Source organism: Ochotona curzoniae, unplaced genomic scaffold, assembly GCF_017591425.1.
Source record: "Ochotona curzoniae isolate NIBS_2020 unplaced genomic scaffold, NIBS_Ocur_1.0 scaffold_4701, whole genome shotgun sequence".
Lineage (NCBI taxonomy): Eukaryota > Metazoa > Chordata > Mammalia > Lagomorpha > Ochotonidae > Ochotona > Ochotona curzoniae.
In genome coordinates, this window is record NW_024467122.1 from 55,894,464 (window position 1) to 55,914,870 (window position 20,407).

Sequence of the window (20,407 nt, forward strand, 5' to 3'; positions counted from 1 at the left end):
TCAAAAAATTTAACCAATACTATTTTTTTTCCAGAAAATGCAGTTTTGATGACTTTTTTGAAGACTTTCTGGAAAGATCTTGTTATGTAGCTATGCTCACAAGAAATTGTACATGTCAATCATTTATCTGGAAATCCTGACCAAGATCTAGTTTTTATCAAGATAAGAAAAAATCATTACCAATAGTAAGGTAAGTATTTGAGAATAATTATTTTCTTGATGATCAAAGGCTAAAGGCACAGCTGAAACCTACCTTTGATATTCTAAAATTTGCTTAAAACTGTTTTTATTTCAGCAGTTAATAATGACACTAGAAAGAGAAAAAATTAGTTTAACACTCAAAATCAAATAAATTATACACTGAATCTTAGCTTTTCAAAAAATATTTAGAGCTATTTAAGTTTTAATTATGGAATGTGATATTAAAATGTAAAGGCTCTTCATGGTGTTAATATTATAGTGCTGACCCTGAAATTCAAATTAGGCCTTTTCAAATTTCGTCTGAATTTGAATCTCTATCCTAAAAGTTAGTCTAGTGAAATTTGTAAGTTAAAAAAAAATACATTCTGTTTTGTCCACATTAAGTTTTTACAAACTCCTACTTGTAATTATCTACAGGATGCTGCCGTGGGAAGGAGGAGCTAAGGCCTAAAGTCTAAAACAAAGACAACAACAATAAAAAGTCCTCCGAAAGAGAGAAGGAAATTTTACATTTTACACAAACGAAGATCAAAAACCCAAGTTTCGAGTTTTGGGATCTGATATCTTTCTTGTTCTAAGTACACAATGTTCTTTTAAACAAAATAATCAAATGTCAATCCCTTTATTTATTAGTCAAAAATGACGTTTATCTCCTTCAAAATGCTAGTTTCTTGCCGTAAATGCCACAAAGAATGAAATTCCTAACTTACATTTTATGTTCATCTCACTGTACACTTGGCACTGGTGCCATGGGGCAGCACGTTGGGACTCTGTCACTGGCATCTTATATGGGCACCAGAAGATGGCCCACATTCTTGAGCACTTGCACCTACGTGGGAGACCCAGAGGAAATTGTTTGGCTTCCAACCAGCTTAGCTCTGGCTGCTGTGGCCATTTTGGAAATGAACCAGCAGATGGAAGATCTGTCTATCCCTCTCTCTGTATAACTCAACCTGTCAAATAAAGATAGAATACAATAAAATAAATACTAAATAACAGGATTAACATAGTAATTTTTCAAAAAGCCTTGGTAAGTGAACCATTAGGGTTATCTCTGAGATTCTTGTTAGAGGTAAGTGGACTCCACCAGGTAGTTAACTTTTTATCTTGTGGACTAAGCTGATCAGAGTCCTACACCGAAACAATCATTTCCGATGCTGATTTACACATTTCCCCTCTAAAACAGAAATCCACTTACCTGTTTACTGAAGAATTACGGACTACCGAATAAAGTTTCTTCCAAAATTTCTTCTATATTTGCTATTTCAAAAAGCAAGATCTTTTTTAATTTTTAATTTATCCGGGACAAATCTATGTCTAATATCAGGTAACACACACCACGGTATGACTCACAGCACAGCTCTTTGAAATAAGGATTTGTGTAAAACTACATTCCCATGTGATGCCAGGTTCTTAAGAGTCTTGACAGGCACACCATCCACAATCACTTACAGAGGAATAGTAAAGGAAGTACTCAGTACGGATCAGCTCAAATCATCTTCAACTATTCCAAGGGCAAGAATGAGTAATAGAAGTCCAGCTCTCGCAGTCAATGGCCTGTATTTGTAGCAGTAACTTTAACCAGGTTTAGGATAAAAAAGAAAAAAAAAAAAAGACTACATTACAAGGATACAAGCTACTTATGGGAAAGAGCAAAAGATTTAACTAGTGGATAATCACTAGAAAATTCCAAATTGATTTTTACTTAAAGTTTTAGTTATAATATGAAAAGCAATTTCTCAGATTTCAATGCTATAGTATTTAACTCAGAAAAATGTTCAAAAGGGAAAAATAATTTGTTTTAAATGGTAGACTGATATTAAGTATATCTGAAGTTATTATATGCCTGATATATATATACAGTTAAACTGGTTAGTGTATAGCAATGGATACTGCCATATATCCACAACTAGCTCACTTTTTCAAAGAATATGAAAAGTATATGCTTTCTCCCTAGAATCTGGAAAATTCAGGATTATACCCAGTAAAGACTTCATCACAGGACAAATGATAATCTTTTTTGTTTTTGAAACTGACAAATGGAAATTTTAAGAGTTGCAGAGTAAGAGTTAAATTACATGACTCAAATTTTTTGAATTGTAATTCCACAAATTTAGAGTTAAGTAGAACTTCAGCTTTGTAGGGTTATCACATGCATACATAGTGGAATACAGGCACAGAAACTTGTCATTTTTATTTGGATAACAAAGGGTCTCCAAATTATACTGAAAAATAAATCCTAATTATCACTCTTGTAAAAAAAATTAACACACTTTTCACAAATGATTTATGTAAAAGAGAAGAAAATACACATAATTTTTTTTATAATATCTTAAACTTTTTTATTCCCTACTATAGACAGTAATTTTGTCTTTTGTTTTCTCTCAGGTTTCTACAATTTCCAACATTTACCTGTATTTAATACTGCTTTACTCTGCTAAAGACAATAACTGATCGCTTTCCTAAATCTAAGGATTATATAGTTTTAGTATAAATATATATCACATATTTTCGTAAAATTTTGACAAAACCGAATAAGCATGCCTTGCTTTAAGTCCATGCTCCTTCCACTGTTTATAAAATCTGATTTAATGATCAAAAATTCTTGGTTGTAACTCTTCAGTTATAACAGTCTTCTTCTGCGCTGCCACTCACTTTTTACATAATAACAAGCAATAGAAAAACCAAAGAAATTATGTTCATCTTAGTTCTTCCTTTTGACACTATAAACTAATGTGAACTCAAGAAAAAAATAAAACAAAATACATCCAAAACTCAATACATTCAAATGAGCCTAGTTCCTTTAAGGTAGTCACCTTTGGAAGGCCACAGTTCATTCTTTGAACTATAACTGCCACTGCTCAAAATATCTTTATAAAACTCTTCTGGTGTTGCTTGCAGACATGAGCATACTTTCTGCATTACCTCAGATTTTATTATTGGAAACTGTCAAAATGATGATAGCTAGAAACAATCAGCTTCGTAAAAAAATGTTCTTTTTCTTTTTTAAACAATGCATAATCATAAAGGTATTACACTGTGTATGAGTTAACTTTGAATGCAATTATAAAAGAGCAAACCCAAGAGGTTTCGGGCAATGGTAAACTGCTGGCATCAGGAAATAACCTTCCAGCAAGATCACTATGCAAGGTAACATTCATTTAGCTGTCTATGTTCTGGCATATTTGTTTAAATATGAGACATTCTGAGTTAGAACTTACTCTTTTTAAAGGAATATCATTTAAAAAAAGAATTTTTGTTAGGAAGTCGTTCTCCTTACTTCGTCAATAAAGACTACTTATAAACTTGAAAGCAAATAACCACAACTTATTTGCCCCCGGCTTTTTAAAATCAACTGAATATAAAACAGCTTGAGACTTCTAAGGTACTAAGAAACAAAACAATCCCAAAAGTAATGAAAACACATCAAGAACCAAACTACAACTTCTGAGCTGCACTGTTTATTTTGCTGCTTGAAACCTAAGTGACAGTATGCCACTATAATTATGGGGTTTCATCTAAACCTTTACTACACTGCAGGTACAGAAATATATGGACACATTTTTGGAGAATTGACATTTTGCAAAATGCAGCAAACATTTCCATTTATACATGAGAAAAGGAAGTGTTCAAAAGGGTATGCGTTTCAAGTTATTGCAGGTTATTTGTGAGAGAATTTCTGCAGGTAAAACATGTTTAAATTTAACCAACAGTAGCGTGTCAGTGTATTTAAAATCATGACAAAAATCTTCTCTCTGGTCATGTTGCCCACGACAAATTACTATGATGTTGTATGTTTAGGGCAAGATGTCAATACAGCATAAATCCCATGGTATTTTGGTTTTCTTCTGGAGATTAAAGCTGTTTTTCTTGGGATAAATGCAGCAGCAAAACACAAACCAGTTGATCAAAAAAGCACTTCTGCCATAACTCCAATAAATTTCAGGACACATCAACCGACAGTAGTTTTGCCATTCCCAGTTCAAGGTTTACATTTCTGCACTGTTGCCTCGAGGATGTCTGTCAAAGCCTGTTCTGTTATGCCAGTTTACTGACGACAGCCTGGTTGAGAGAATTGAGTTGGTTGGTCCATTTGTCTAGTGCAGTATACCGTGCACCTCCCCTCTTCTGATGATCCAGTTCAAGGAGCTGGTTGACTTGATCAATTCGGCCATGAATAGTGCTAGAAATAAAGGAAAGCATTTCTACTAACAATTTTCATTAAGCATAATTACTGATTAGTGTTTCATCAAGTATTGCTACTGCTGGAACAGGCATTGTTGTGTAGTGGATTAAGTCCCAGCCTGAGATGCCCTGAAATTCATGTTAGACAGCTAGTTAGAGTCTCAGTGCCTCCTCTTCTGATCCAGCTTATTGCTATTGCTACTGCTACCGCTACTACTAAAAGCAGCCACTACTGCCCCTGGGAAGCAGGTGATGGCTCAAGTGCTTAGTTCAAGGCTGGCTCAACCCCAGCTGTTGAGGGTACTGAGTGAACCAGCAGACTGAACATCCATGTCCCACCAAGCCCCCTTTCAAAAATAGTAACTAAACTTTAAAAAAACAAAAACTGCTATCTACATTAAATGAGTTAAACTTCAGCACAATGTTTTACCAAAACCTGAGTCAAAAACAAGATTTCAGTCACCTTTTGTCAGTTTCATTGAAAGAACCACCACACATAAACTTACCGAATTATCAAAGGCAAATATCAACTGTGAAGCTTTAAATAATATACTACAGATAACTTCTAAACTTTTATCAACCAGAGCATTAAACAAAACTATTATCCATTAAAGAATCCTTTCAACTGTATAAAAGGCATTTACTGAATAAGAAATCCTTCTGAAAAAATATTTCAAACTTTCCAGAGACATGTTTAATATGCTCATTCAGTGATCAAAAACTGTCAAAAGATCTTCTAATCAGAGTCAGTGTTTTCTATGAAAAACAAAGAATTCAACTGCCAACTCATTATTTAAAATTTATGGTCTGAAACATTCTGTGGTTTTTACAAAACAGTAAAGTACTTACTTATCCAATATGCACTGTACCAGCAAGCTCTCCACATCAGCTACATCTATGTTTAACTCCTAGGATGAAAGACTTATTACTAACATTTTAAAGATTTAATAATTATATAATCATTTTGATTTTAAAGTCATTTCTAACACCTACAGGAAAATTAGTGAAGATTTTAAAATAAATTCCATTATCATTGTACAACATCTCTGAAGACCCAAGTTAAAGATTTAACTTTGTAACTTTTGAATTATTTTCCTTATTTCAATTTTATTGTAGTTAAGACAGATTCTTTATCAATAAAATATTTTAGCCACTACCTTCACTTGTATACTTTTCTCAGGCTAAAGGAATATTTAAGACAAAATTTATTGAATTTCAATTTCTTTTTGTTACAATGCTAAGTGCTTTTGAGTTAGTTCATTTTATATCAAGAACAAAAATACATATCAAGTCAATTTCTAGAAGAAGGTAAGTATGGTTACCTTTTTAGAACTGTATATGAACCACATGAAATCTGTTTATATCATATAAATTTATATAAAGAATTCAAAAAGAAAAGTTTAGACCTACTTACTTAAATAATGCAATATTATAAAATGTTACCAAATTTACTGCATTTATTAACTACAAATTAGAAATATCATTAAAATCCAAGAACATAAGTACCTTAGAAATAAAAGGAATATGTATTCTTGTGTAAGGCTTAATTAACTTTATGAGCACTTGTGTTCTGATGTTTCGCAAAAGCTCTGAAAGAAAAGACAAAAATTAAACCATCTGTATTTAGCAGTTTGGTGTCTTTGTGACTCAACTATCACAAATATCTGTGGTATTACACATTTGTGAAATACTACTATTTCTAAATCACAGTAATCATGCACACCTCTGATTTCTCAAAGTACATCTTTCTGCTGTGCAAGACCCTGACGTGTTTAGGTCTGGAAACTTTGTGAGTCCATGGCTACAGACATCTCTCCCATGGTTTCTTGTTTCTACCTCCTGATTTCTTACACATTCAACTCGGACTAAAGTATTTTGTCTTCCCAGTAAGATTCCACCAATCATTTCCTTAATAGTCAACATGCTTTAAGAGGCTGATTTACACCAGCCAAGTTCCTTGTTTCATACTCTCAATATTCATATCTTATACAATGCTTTTATATACTCAGTCTCTTCACAATTGTTTTTTAATTGTTTTGTTTTTGATGGTTTGTTTTTTAATTTTTAAAAATTCTATTGGATTTCATGGACAATGAGTCTATATTTTTCTATGTCTGTGAAGTACAGTTTCATTCCAGATTCATATCAGGACTTGTAAAATGTCTGTTACATGACAAAGAAATGAAGTTAGGGAACAATAAAATACGGCCTCTGAAGTATCCTTCAGATTTTACTGATATGTGATCTAAAAATCGTAAAAAAGGAAAAACTCCTTTGTAAGAGGGAGCATAAAGGAGTGACTTTCATCCTTGGTAACTTGACAACACTTACTACAAATTTTACTCACGGACTAACATGAATCTACCCCAATGTCAACCTGAACTTTTGTGGTAAAAGAGCTCAGCCTACTAACAGCAGGGTATTTTTCAATGCCTTTGTTATTTGTCAACTCTAAATCCTAAATATATATTCTGTAAGCAACAATAAACATGCTACCGTGTGTAAGGGGACAGACACAACAATATGCTCACATCAAGGCAGAATCAATTAGTGGATTGTTCCAAACTGCTATATCGTTTTAAGGGCCTCCTATTTCATGGCAGTGTTTCTGTACTTTGTATGAATTTCAGCTCTATTAAGCATTGGTTTGACAGCAACAAGGAAATAGAATTCCGTTAGTACAAAGAGTATACCTTCAATGTGTTCTCTTATGAAAGGATCATCCATGATGTTGCTGTGATTTGTTTTCAGAATCTTTTCAAATTCAGTGATGTCATTATTCTGATAGGCACTAACAAAAGAAAATGTAAACTGTCAAACATGAAAACGTCATTAAAATCAGACAATCTGAAGTGCCTCTTTCTTAATTTTCATATACAGAAATCTAAAGTATATTGTTTCTGTCTCTGAAATTAGCATTATACGCACAAGCACATCATTTTATGCTCCCTCCCCTCAAAAAAGAATTTTCTTTCTAGTTCTTTTGCTTTTTAAAAAGACTTATTTATTTTACTTGAAAGAGTTAGCAGGAGGAAGAGAAATCTGAAAATCTGCTGGTTCACTCCTCAAATGCTTGCAATGGCCAGAGGTGGGCTGATCTGACGTTGAGGGCCAGGGACTGCTTTCCACAGGAGCCCAAGCATCAAGGCATCCCCTGCTGCACTCCAGACTATCAGCAGGGAGCTGGATCAGAAGTGCAGTAGCCAGGACTGGAGCTGGCACCAAAGAGATGCCAGCACTGCAGCTGGAGAATTAGCTTTCTATGGCACTGTGCCAGCCTCTCTTCTGCTTTTTAAATGATTGAATAAATCTTTTTTGGGGTTATACTGTGTTTTTACATAGGCAATTAAAAGCATCTCAAAATCTTCAATTTTAAGATAACAAAACTTCTATTGAGCAACATCTGATTTCTAAAAATAACTATTAAACAGTTTTGAAAACCAAATACTTTTAAATTAAATTTAATCATTTAAAAATCTACTTTAGAGAGGCAGAGCAAGAGTTCTAACCAATGCCCTAATCAGGGCCAAAATGAAGAAGCAAGAACTTAATCCAGGATTCCCACATGGGTGGCAGGAGCCATCACTGCAGCCTCCCTGGTTTGCCTTGCAGGAAGATGGAGGGAGGCGGCAGAGCCAGGCACTAAAACCAGGTGTCTTCACAGCTAAGCAAATCTTACATCGTAATTATTAACAGAAGAAACCAGGTTTCATGCACATTACTATCTGGAGGACTAATGCCTTGTCTTTAAAATAATAAAGTATATCTTTTCTGAAGGTTATTCACAAAAGCAGGTTTCTAATTTTCATCTTCCAGAGAGCTATCATAAACTGCCAAAACTTTAAAAAAAAAAACAAACTTCAATTTCAGGTGTCTCTAGCCTTAAAATCACACCAAATATTGTAACAGAAATATCAATAGCAGAAAATTAGCACCAAGTGGGCACACACAGTAGAGTGATAGAACTCCCTGTCGCAGAAGGCTGACTTATGTTCCTCATTTCCCTGAGGCATCTAATACCTACTCCTGAAAGCACTCTGTACGGCCCTATGGGGAATGTCAAGGTGCTGCGAAGGAAGAAGCCAACCTTCTGGATATGGCACCACTGTCTGCTTTTTATGTAAGACATATCACAGCCATTCTGCACGCTCTCTGATGGGCTTCCATCTGTTGGGTCGCAATGCAACTTCATGTTAGGGGCAGGTGATTCAAGTGCTTCAACAGGAATTATTTTCCTCTAGACTGCTGGCAACTGACTAGGAAGATAAAATTAGGAAGTATTACATTTTTACCTGTTCCAAATACATTCACCCAATATACTGTATGAGGAGATACTCAAATAATATTGAAAACAGTTGCACATAAGTACATTTTACTTCAAATACGCACATACTATATTTTAACCATGAGATATTATTCCATTGCAGCAGTGGTGTTTATTTACTTATTTATTTTTACAGTTTTATATAAAATTTGGGGACATCATGGATCACTTGTTTAGGAAAAAATTTATCACTAAATTAAGCTCTTAAATTCACTGGCATAAACAGCCAGATGTTAACATACATATATAGAAACCGTACTTTTTAGTGGACAGCAATCCAGTCCGCAAATCCAAGTTAATCTAATCAATTTATTTGCATAAAATATCAATGTCTACAGAAAAACCTTTCCTCAATAATTCAAAATGTTTTAAAAGTGTAAACTGTTGAATGGCAATTTAACACCATAAAACATTAAAAAGCATATTGAAGCTAATTCCTAACTAAATTAGCTTTTGCTAAGATGGCCAGATGTAGATAGAATATGCTGTTCATAATAATGATGGAGAAGTTACTATTCATGACTAAAATTAACCTAAACCAACAAACACATATTAAACTAGAACAAAGTGGTAAAGAAAGATTGATTTAATATCGCAAGTTAGGAGTTTATACCTCAAATATTCTTAGTCTCCCTCCTCAAAAAATTTTGTCCTAAAGCTAAAATTAAAATGTCTTTAAAATCAGAATCTAGTAAATTGTACAACTAATGGCCAATAAAAAGAAAATAAATCAGAATATTGTACATAAGAATTTCACATGATGAAATAACCTATTTCCCCCAAGTTCATAATCTACATATAGGTAGCTCATGATTTATATGTTTAGTAGTATTTTCAAATGATAAAATACTAGTAAGAAATGTTTAATCATCTAAATTATCTACATATACCTGCAAGCAAAACAAAAAATTTTGCCCTAACTACATTTTCCCAGTTGTGACATACTCAGCTGTATAACTTCAAAAGGACTTAAAAAAACCCTTAGACTTGTTTTACTTTTCTTCAAAGAAAGCCACTCTAAAGAACACCGTTTCTTCCAAGCACAGAGCAGTTTTCTTTGCTCAACTGGTATCTTTTGCAAAAATGAGCCTGATCTAGAGGTTTTTTGGTTTGGACTCACAATTTTGTTTAACATTAATTAATTCTGGCAGGTTCTTCAATGGTTCAACATCTTTCTCCAAAGATATATTCAACGGGGCCTGGCATGATGGTCAATGGCTAAATCTTAACCTTGCAAGTGCTGGAATCCCATATAGACACGGGTTCTTATCTTTGCTCCTCTACTTCCCATTCAGCTCCTTGCTTATGGCCTGGGGTAAGCAGTGGAGGATGGTCCAATGCTCTGGGACCCTGCACCCACATGGGACACCCAAAGAAGCTCCTGGCTCCTGGTTTTGGATGGGCCTGGGTCCGGCCATTGCAGCCATTTGGAAAGTGAACCTGCAGATGCATTTTTGTTTCTCCTCTCTGTAAATCTGATATGCTTTTCTAATAAAAATAAATCTTAAAAACAAAAAAAAATATTCAATGAATCTTTGAATAGTAACTCTCTTGCTTTCCCATCTTCCACCTCAGCAAGGAATTTGGGGTAATACTTTAAAAAAATATTTTCCACCTGTCATTCAAAATTTCATTTTGGAATAGGGTAGGTAGAGGTAACAAAGGTTGTAAAGCAGTGTTTTAAGATATCTACAGGGCCTGGCGGTGTGGCCTAGTGGCTAAAGTCCTCGCCTTGAACGCACTGGGATCCCATATGGCTGCCGGTTCCAATCCTGGCAGCTCCACTTCCCATCCAGCTCCCGGCTTGTGGCCTAGGAAAGCAGTCAAGGACGGCCCAATGCTTTGAGATCCTGCACCCCTGTGGGAGACCGAGAAAAAGTTCCTGGTTCCTGGCTTTGGATCGGCACAGCTACGGCCATTGCGCTCACTTGGGGAGTGAATCATTCGACAGAAGAGCTTCCTCTTTATCTCTCCTCCTCTCTGTATATCTGACTTTGTAATAAAAAAAAAAGATCTACAATTAGTTTTCCACTGATAAAAGCAGGTATGCATGTATGCATGCACATATACACGGATTAGATACATATAAATAAGAAAAAAACAAAGATAATGTAACAAAAGCCCTCAGGAGATTAAAAAATTGATTAACTGTCATAGGTGTGGATGTAGTGGTTAAGCCAATGGTTAGGATGCCAACCCTAGTGGGATACCGAGATTTGATTCCAGAGTCTCTTTATATTCAGGTTTTTTTGCATATGTACACTCTGTTAAGTCGCAAGTAAATGGCTCATGTAGGTAGGTCCCTGCCAGTACATGGAAGTTACGGATTAAGTTACCAGCTACTAGAATTGGCCTGGTCCAGCCTTGGCCACTTTGGGCATTTGGGAAGCAAACCAGCAGATAGGAGATCTCTGACTCTTTGTTTCTCTACTCTCAAATATAAAAACAAATGAAAATAGTTTAAAACTACAAATATTTACATATTTCATCTGAAAACACTAAAGAGTAAATATCAAATACTAAATGAATTCTGGAAACTTCCTTCTTACCTTACTAAATTCGTCATTGCTAGAATTTCTGGATCATTTTTATACGGCTTGGCCTAAACACAGTAAAAAAAAAGAAATACATGTCTATGTACAAAAAAAAAAGCATTTGTCTCCAGAAAACGAAATTAATAAAAGAAATTAACAATTAAAATACACACCTCTTGTGAGTCAAATGGGTTTATTCCCGATTTCATTAGCATGTTTGCTAACACCAAATATTTTAAGCAAGTGGTTCTTCTTGGACTTCCTGATTCATCATAATTCTTAAAGGCTTCAAAAAAATCAGTGTGTGCCTTTTCAAATTCACCTTCTCTCAAGTGCATTTTACCACCACATTCTGTAAAGAACAAATCACAAGAAAAGTTTTGTAATATGAAGATTAATCACTTTATAAAGATGAAAAAGAAAGTATTACAGTGGCTTTCAGTCTTTAATTCTGTATCTTGAAAACTACTGGCTCCAGGTTATACACATTTAGTCAGTAATCTTAAACACATCATTATAATTCTGGAACAGGACTTAGGATAAAGTAAATTTTCTATTAAGAATCTTTACTGCTGTAAAATTCAAAAGATGAGAATTCATCCTAATTTCTAAGATTAGAATTTCTAATTTCTAGACTTCATTGATTTCAATACATCAGCCAGTTATTTGCAATGAAACAGAAGCAGTAACAGAGCTGCAAAATCCCATGCTCTGGCATGTGACACTGCCTATCATCACCCACCCCCCACAATCATACTTGCCTCTGATGACTCCCATGATCAGGGGGTGAGGGATGGCAGACTTGATGTGAAGTGATTGCTCATACAATGCTTTGAGTTTTTTGTTATTTTTCTGTGCTGTGTACATCTGAATTTCCAAAGCATATATTTCTAATAACTGTGTACCTTTCTTCAGGTCATCTTCTCCATCATCAGTCTAAGAAAGCAAATACTTTCATTTAGTCAAAACAGAATTCGCAGACAATTTGGTAATTTTTACAAGTATTTGATTTAGTCTGGGAATTTCATTCTTTTTGTGCAAAAATGCATGCCAAATGTTATTTTGGAACTACAGTATTAAGACAACACTTCAACAACAACAAATGGATCCATGCGTCCTTTCTACCTTTTAGTTACTGGAAGGTAAAGTGACCAGAAAGGTTTTTTTTAAATTGCTCAGGTTTTTTCTTAGAATTTTATTTATGATCTTGCCCAAATATCCACAATTGTTTTAGATTCACTTATTCAATTACAAAAAACACCACAGAACAAAAATAACAAAACAACACTGCTGAGTGTCATCCACGTGCCACTGAGCTTAACCTGAAGGAATACAGTTATTTCCTAAGTCAAAAGTTCCTCATCTCAAATACTTTCAAGAGATCAATTATGATTCCAGCTGAAGCATGAACCAAGTACCTGGAAAAATGGAAGAAAAAGGACTAATTCACCTGGTAGATGTCAAACGGATCAAAATGTGGTGGCATACCAGCTATACTACGAGGGATAACCAACCAGAAGCCCACATAATGAGAGCCATGAAAACAGCACATACTCAAGAGATATCCAGAAACATCAGACACTGCTATACACTATGCAAACACTTGCTTATTGTGTCTTCCAACTAAAAATTGTTTAGTTTTTACTAATAATGATCAGTGTAAAATCTTTACATCTGGAATTCCATCTGTCTCTGGCTAAAAATAATTCCATCAAAATATTAAGAACTATACTGCTAATCCAGATATTATGTCCTTATGTTGCTAGGGAAACCAGCCAAACGTTCTCCATAGGGCTTTACGTATACCTTATGTATACTGAAAGACACTCTTTTATTTAGGTCATTTTCACTTTACACGGATCTGAAGCCACAGTTGTTTGAGAACCAAATAATACATTCCTAAGAATGTATAGATAGTAAATCATTTAAAATAACTTATTAAAAGAAAATATTGCACATAATCTGTTTAGAATAAGTTCCTAATCATTTCCCTCTTTATAAAAACAACTATATAGTATTAAAATAATAGTTTGGAATATCAAATAGCATTTCTTTGTAAAATTTAAATATCAAATGCCTAATTTGATCAGAACAAAAAAAAGAAATGGAAATGAGAATCTACAGTTATAAAGTACTGACAACCATATGGCTGTTCAAATCCAAATTCATTAAAATTAAAACTCAGTTTCCCTGTTACTCTGGCCGCATGTCAAATGTGTGATAGCTACAAGCAGTGTTGGTACCACTACACTGCTAGCGTTGACACAGCCTTCTTTATTTTTTCAGTATCACTTGAACTTCTGTGCAGTGCTGCTATAGGCTCTATGTATCATAAATTGCAATACTACATATGTTTATAACAGATGTTTACAACTTGTCCTATTTTTATAGTGTGTAATTAAATGTCAAGTTTTTTTTTTTTTTTTAAAGAAACAGGGCTGGGAGTGGAAGGGAAATGAAGGGGGTGAGAGAGAGGAAAATGGAGGAAGGGAGAGGGAGAAAGAGAGATCTTTCATTCACTGGCTCACTCCCCAAATGGCTTTAACAGCCAGATCTGGGCAAGGGTGAAGCCAGGAGGCAGAAATTGCATTCTTACCCTATTCTCCCATATAGGTGGCATAACCTGCTTGCCCCAAGCCAGGTCCATCAACATTTTTTCTTTTTCTTGTTTTTTTTTAAACTTATTTATTTCATTATTTTACGATTCAGTTCCATAGGCTATGGAATTTTCTTTTTGCCCTCTCCAAATTTTCTATCCCTCCCCACAGATTTCCCCTAGAGTCCTTCATAAGCAGTCCTAAGCCCATCATTCTAACATTTAAGCGTATCCTGACACTGCAGGTATGGACAATAGCAGAGAATCCAATATCCTATTGTCAAGATACATTTAACAGTTTCATTGTGGGTCCATTTTCGATTTGGAAGTTGAGATGCATGCTGCATTGTATCCTCACATCTGGATATGACAGTGTCTATTATACTGTTACTTTACATCCCCTTGAATCAAAAGCCATAAAACAAAATCAACAACAGGAAGAAAAACAAAGTTTATAACAACAAGAAGTTAAATATGACTGACCTGGTTGCTCACTGATACCTGTAACTCATTTCACAGGAGATGACGACTGGAAGTTAGGATTATAACACAGAGTGCAACTTTTTAGGAAGAGCAGCACTTCAGCTTATCTTCCAAATGCCACTTTCGGTTGATGTTTTGGGCAAAATATCCCTAAATGATCTCCAAATACAATTATTTCTATTTTATGTTAAGAAAAAATAAGATAACACTCTACCTGGCAGGACTGATGTAACTGGCGTAAAATTTTTTGAAGCTTTCCATATTCTTCTCGCTCTAAATATAATTTTCCAAGCTGTAAGAAAAAAAAATTATTAAAGTTGAAACATTTCAACAGAAGGTGTTAATCTTTAGAAGATATTAAGGAAAACCACCCACTCTTCAGAAGAAATACATTTAAGTAATTATATAACTGTTACCTTTGTGTTTGTCTTAAACCACAGTCTATCATTCTTAGCATCTTTCAAAGCTTCCAGTGTTGTTTCATAGAATTCCTGCAGTAAATCCATCTGACATAAAAAATCAGAATTCTATAATTGTAAACAGCAAATTTGTACCTGTTAATAAAGTTTATTTGAGCAAACTAAAAGTGCATCTTTGAACTTCAATAATTTCAATACATATAAGATACACTATCTGTATCTCACCAACTGTCTTCTAGCCCCCTTAATGAACAAAACTGAAGCAAAATATAGATTATAGAATACATGTCAAAACCTGTTTTCCTATTTATAAAACTCAGAAAACATTTTCCCACCACAACTTCTAGTTGTGGGAAAACCACAACTATAGTGCTATAACTTCTAGTGTTGTAACAGCATTGATTTGCCCTTCTAATCAAATCAGCTCATACACAAGTAAATGATGTGCTGCACCCTTAACACTGTATATACCACTAACTGAACTCTCATCTAATATCTGCACGATGCTGAAAAAAAACAAAAACAAAGAATGAACTCCTTCCCCGAAATTTGTTTTTACAAACAGACTACCTACTGACAGTTTTTAGTCACTGATAAGCCTTGAAGCTGGGTGGAAAAAGTCTAGTTTAATTTCAGTTCCAAGTGTACCATTTTCCCCCTAGGTTTGCTCTATTTACTTTTCTGCCCACTCTCCTTTCCCTATTTCTAGCTCTGCTTTTGTTAACTATGCCCACCTTCCTTCTACTGTTATTCTTTGTTTGACTATGATTCTCACAGTCTCTACCCAGTAGGATCAAGAAGTACAAGAGCCGTGAGAAGGAAAGATACGTGCTTTAGGAGAGGCGGCCTATCTACTCATGACTACTGCTGGAGTACAGAGCAAGTCAGAGCAGCACTCAGCCAACATTTATTCTTTCGAAGTTAAAAAAAAGCTTATATATAATAGCACTTAGAACATATCTTCACATTTTAGAATCACAATCATTCCCCAACATTAGATATAACATCGATAAACAGTATTTAAAAAAAATGTATGAGAATACCTGTTTGTTAAGGCTCGGCAAACATTTTCTCATTTAAGAAAGTCTCATAATAACCCTTAGTGCTACTGAGGGTGAACATTCACATTATATACATTTTAAATGTAAAGACTTGAGAGAAAATATCTCAAGAAATTAAAATGAAATCTAATACAAAACACAGTGAGAGGCTGATCCTGTAATGAACATGTTGAGTACAAAAAGTATCAAATGTCCTGAGAAATGTAGAATAGAGAACACACCTTGAGCTTAAACACCATAGAGTAAGAAAACTCAAGTTTAAGACTATATCATTTAAGAGAACCTTCACAGGGGCTGGTGCTGTGGTACAGTGAGTAAAGTCACTGCCTGCAATGCCAGCACACCTGTTAGAGTTCCAGCTGCTCCATTTCTGATCCAGCTTCCAGTGGATGCCAGTGTTTCTTTCTCCTTCTGTTTCTTATTCTTTCTTTGCCTTCTTAATTTAAATTTTTATTTAATTCTTTCCCATATTTATCTTCATTTGAAAGGCAGATTTAGAGAGAAGGAGATTGAGTGAGATTTTCTAGCCCCGGGTTCATGCCCCAAAGAGCTGCAATGATTGGAGTTGACGTGAAGCAAGGAGCCAGGATCTTCTTCTGGGTCTCCCATGAGGGTGTATGGTCCCAAGCACTTGGGCCATCCTTCACTAGTTATCCAGGCCATAAGCAGAAAGCTGGATGGGAAGTGGAGCACTCAGGACATGAACCAATGCCTATAGGGGATGCTGGTGCACAGAGAGGGAGAAATTAGCCTGCTGTGCAATGGCTCTATAGCTCTGCCTTTCAAATGAGTAAGTCTTTAAAAAACAAAAACAAAACTCAAACAAAACCCACAAATGATCTAATTATTTAATAACTTCAGTCAAAAATATATATAGGAATCAATGTTTTCTCTAACAATAAAAATCTAGAACAATGAAAGTAATATCACTCCCAGTGTTTCTTTTAGTTTTTTGCACCAGTAGCCCTTCTTGTCATCATTGCTCATCCATTCCTTTACTGAGGACGTACTGAGTAACGTCAAGCACTGATAGGAGCTTAGGCTTTTCTCAGGGATTTTAACCTAATGACAGACACATCAGTAACCCATGACTGATTGTTAACTACTTCAGCCTCTCAGTGGCTGGCTGACATGGTGATGGGGCTCATTAGGAGGGATGGTGATAGTGACTGCATGGAATCTAACATTCATATAAGCATGCAAAAACAATTTGTGATATCTGAAGATATTTAAAGATATTAGGTTGGAGTTATTACCTTTAAATGTTACACAATTCTATACTCATGAAACTACATATTACTTCTAAACTATTCTGATAACTCGCACAACTGACTGAAGAGAACCTCTAGGCTTTTGTTTTTTTAGCAACAAAGTTCATTATTACAAATAATCACATTGATGGTACCATAAAGGAAATATTGGGTCTAACCTGTTTAGAAGTGGAGATATAATCAAGAATAGAATTAATGGATTTTTCAGAATAATTTCTTGTGACTGCACTCCGAATATAGGTCAATAGCTGTTTATATCTATTCATCATTTCTGGAAAGTTTGTCTGTGATTGAAGAAGAAAGCATTATTAGATACATGTTTAGATGCCAAAATAAGCACACATAATTAAATTATCATATATACAAATACATAAATGAAATATAGTTCATATAGTTTATAATAATTATATGAAGGAGAAACTATGTACTAGATCACATACTATATAAAAACATTATAGACATTGTATCTTAAATTTGAAATATTACTCATCCATAAATTAAATGTGTAAGTTCAACTATGAAACATGTACAACAACTTACATAAACTCTTCAAATTTCACACATTGTTCCTCACTGAACAATACATTTTTGTATGTGACAAAAACTAATAAAACTCATAGACCCACAGCTGTCAAGACCAACTGTTCAGATATCTGGGTCATTAGCTACATGGGCATGAGCCACCCCCACCCCAAGGAGTTATGTCTTCATTAGGAGGCTCTCTAATGAGACTGGCATGTTTTCATTCTCCCCGCCACGGGTTGTCTGTCACTGCATAAAAATGTGAAGTGGAAGAATCTCTTGAAGCCCCAGGACTCAATGCAAGAAAAATCCTCCCACTGAAGGCTGTATAGTCAACAATAGATGAGGTTGCTCCTCCTTTCCTGACTACCCCCATTACCATTACTTTCGGTTCTGGAGCTGGTGCTGTGGTGTACCCCGTTAAACTTCCACCTATAGCACTAGCACCCCATAAGGGCACCATTGAAACCTGGCTGCTCCACTTCTGATCCAGCTCCTTGAGAAAGTGGAGCACGGCTCAAGTCCTTGAACCACTGTACCCACGTGGGGGGCCTGAAAGATGCTCCTGGCTCCTGACTGTCCCTGATTTGGCAGCTGCAGTCATTTAGGTAATGAACCAGTTTAAGTCTTAAGAAAAAAAATTGGTTTCTCTCCATTTCTTTCATCAGGAAGATGAAGTACTGGCAGATAAGTGTATTTATGCCCTTTTTCCTAACTGAGCATATGTGGTTACTAGAGGAATAAAATAATAAAGTAACTTTTCTGCTTATGACAATATTGTGTCACGGAATACAGCAAGAGAGACAAGAAAACATAAGAATTATTCCTGGAACTTCTAAGTAGGCTGTGATTTACAAAAAAACACACAAAAATAGTAGTGGAAGTAGGTGGAAAAAATGGATAGAACCACTGCAAAAACTTTAGCATGTGCATTCTCTGTATTTCTGTCTCTCAATTACATAAATTTCCTGTGTGGGAAAGTAACAGATAATATTCTATGAGTGAGCAACTAAAATACATAAAATATTATAGGATGCACCTTACAGAAAAAGGGAAATCAGAGAATGCCCCAACTCTTAAGATTTGATCTTGCTACAGAGAAAATAATTTTAGCAAAAAGTTACAATTCTGAATTTATCTCCTTAACCTACAACTTTAAAGTTAGCTTTCTGAAGATTATGTTTTATCAATAAAGACTGAAGGATGATCGGGTAAATCAGCTTTATATGCCGTAATGAAGAAATAGAGAAGTTGATAAAGAACTCTTTGATGTTTCATTGTTTGAAGCAACTACCTGGTAATTTGGGTTCTACAGTGAATCCAACTAAAAAGTGGTGGGGATTGGACATAAACCACTCTTATAAATCATAACATATTCATAGATGCCCCAGAACAGATCAAAACACAGATAAGAAAATCACAATATAAAACACAACTATATCCTTTATTTCTCTGTTTTTGCTCAACATAAAAGTGGAAAAACCAAGCCTCATAAAAGTAACATACTGTTCAAATGGACTCAAAAACTGAAGCTACAGCTAGTGTGTTAAGACAGCAAATTTTACAGGAACACTAGATATTTCAAATTTGCCTCTTAATGTCATTACACTTAAGCTTATTTAAAAACTTTTGCTGCTTAAGACTCTTGGTAGTTCTTCCCACAAACCCTGTAAGTTATTATACTAAATATAGTAAATATTTGTAATTAATATTTCCACACGCAAAAGCAGAAAGGAAAGTACAGGGATTCTGTGCATCATAAGATACTCTGAAATTCAGAGGAGGAGAGAGCATTAATGCAATCAACACAGATACTATCCTTAAACAGAATTTAAAAATAATATACATAATATTAAATAACATTTGACATATTTTGGAGCTTACAGCTTATTATGAGGGTGTTGGGAGCAGCTGATAGGAAGCAAGCTGTATTAAAGAAAATAGAAGAAGTAGTCACATGTGCAAAGAAAAAAAAAAGCATGGTAAAATGAAACTAAGTGATAATAGAAAGGATGTTACTTTAAGTTGTCAGGAAAAACCTCCTGATAACTAGGGTCATATGAACAGAGAACAGAATTAACAGAAGAGCATCTGAGGTGAGGACACAGCTGAGTCAAGGCATTTACTCAGCAGTGTACTTGCGATGTGTGCAGGGCCAGCAAGGAGGTCAGTATGCAGCAAACATACTGCATAGGCAGCAAGGGGTGAACTCATCGAGCCTTTCTAGGCCACGGCAAAGATCCTTGCTTTCATTTAGGGGTGCAAAGGATCACTAGAAGATTTGGAGCAAAGGAATGACATAACCTGACTTCATTTTAAAATGGTCACGTTGCCACGCTAGAGCATAGTCTATAGTGGGGCACCTTAATTTGCCAATGGATTATTTGTCAGGTGAAAGATAAATAATGGCTTTTTGGTTTTAGTCAGTGCAAGAGAAAATGTCTGTAATATGAAATTTTGAAACTCCAAAAACTAACCATTAGTAGAAAATGTACTCAATAAGTATAGCAGAAAATTAGTGTCCATGTATACCTAAAACATTAATTTCTCAAACAGACTTTCACATTCGATGCAGAATATTTTACTGAGTAGTACTACTGCAAATGAGGCTGAATACCAAAATCAACAGCAGAGCAGATGTAACTGTATTTTGTTGTAGTTTTACTGAATTTATAAATTAGTCTGATTTTCCTCAAAACAATCCTTACCAACTTGAAGTTAATCTTAATCATCTGTTTCAGTGCTTTAAATCCCCATTCTCCTTTTTCTCCTTCAAGTTCCAAAACCTAAAAACAGAAGACATTTTTAGTC

General features: G+C 34.9%; 1 protein-coding gene across 3 annotated transcripts in view; it reads right to left on the reverse strand.

Annotated features, from left to right (window-relative positions):
• Positions 1 to 1,457: 1,457 nt before the first annotated feature.
• Positions 1,458 to 20,407, reverse strand: part of COPS2 (COP9 signalosome subunit 2) — a 29,501-nt gene continuing 10,551 nt past the window's right edge. The window contains exons 3-13 of one of the 3 annotated variants that reach the window (XM_040968490.1): positions 20,305 to 20,382; positions 17,233 to 17,358; positions 14,740 to 14,829; positions 14,538 to 14,615; positions 12,006 to 12,180; positions 11,418 to 11,596; positions 11,260 to 11,312; positions 7,080 to 7,177; positions 5,893 to 5,975; positions 5,236 to 5,294; positions 1,458 to 4,384 (exon numbers count right to left, since the gene is read on the reverse strand). In XM_040968490.1, coding sequence (XP_040824424.1) covers positions 4,240 to 4,384; positions 5,236 to 5,294; positions 5,893 to 5,975; positions 7,080 to 7,177; positions 11,260 to 11,312; positions 11,418 to 11,596; positions 12,006 to 12,180; positions 14,538 to 14,615; positions 14,740 to 14,829; positions 17,233 to 17,358; positions 20,305 to 20,382 — 1,164 coding nt within the window. In that variant the 3' untranslated portion in view covers positions 1,458 to 4,239. Of the gene's footprint in view, positions 4,385 to 5,235; positions 5,295 to 5,892; positions 5,976 to 7,079; positions 7,178 to 11,259; positions 11,313 to 11,417; positions 11,597 to 12,005; positions 12,181 to 14,537; positions 14,616 to 14,739; positions 14,851 to 17,232; positions 17,359 to 20,304; positions 20,383 to 20,407 lie in introns of all 3 variants that reach the window. The other 2 variants (XM_040968489.1, XM_040968491.1) reach the window with 2 other exon arrangements.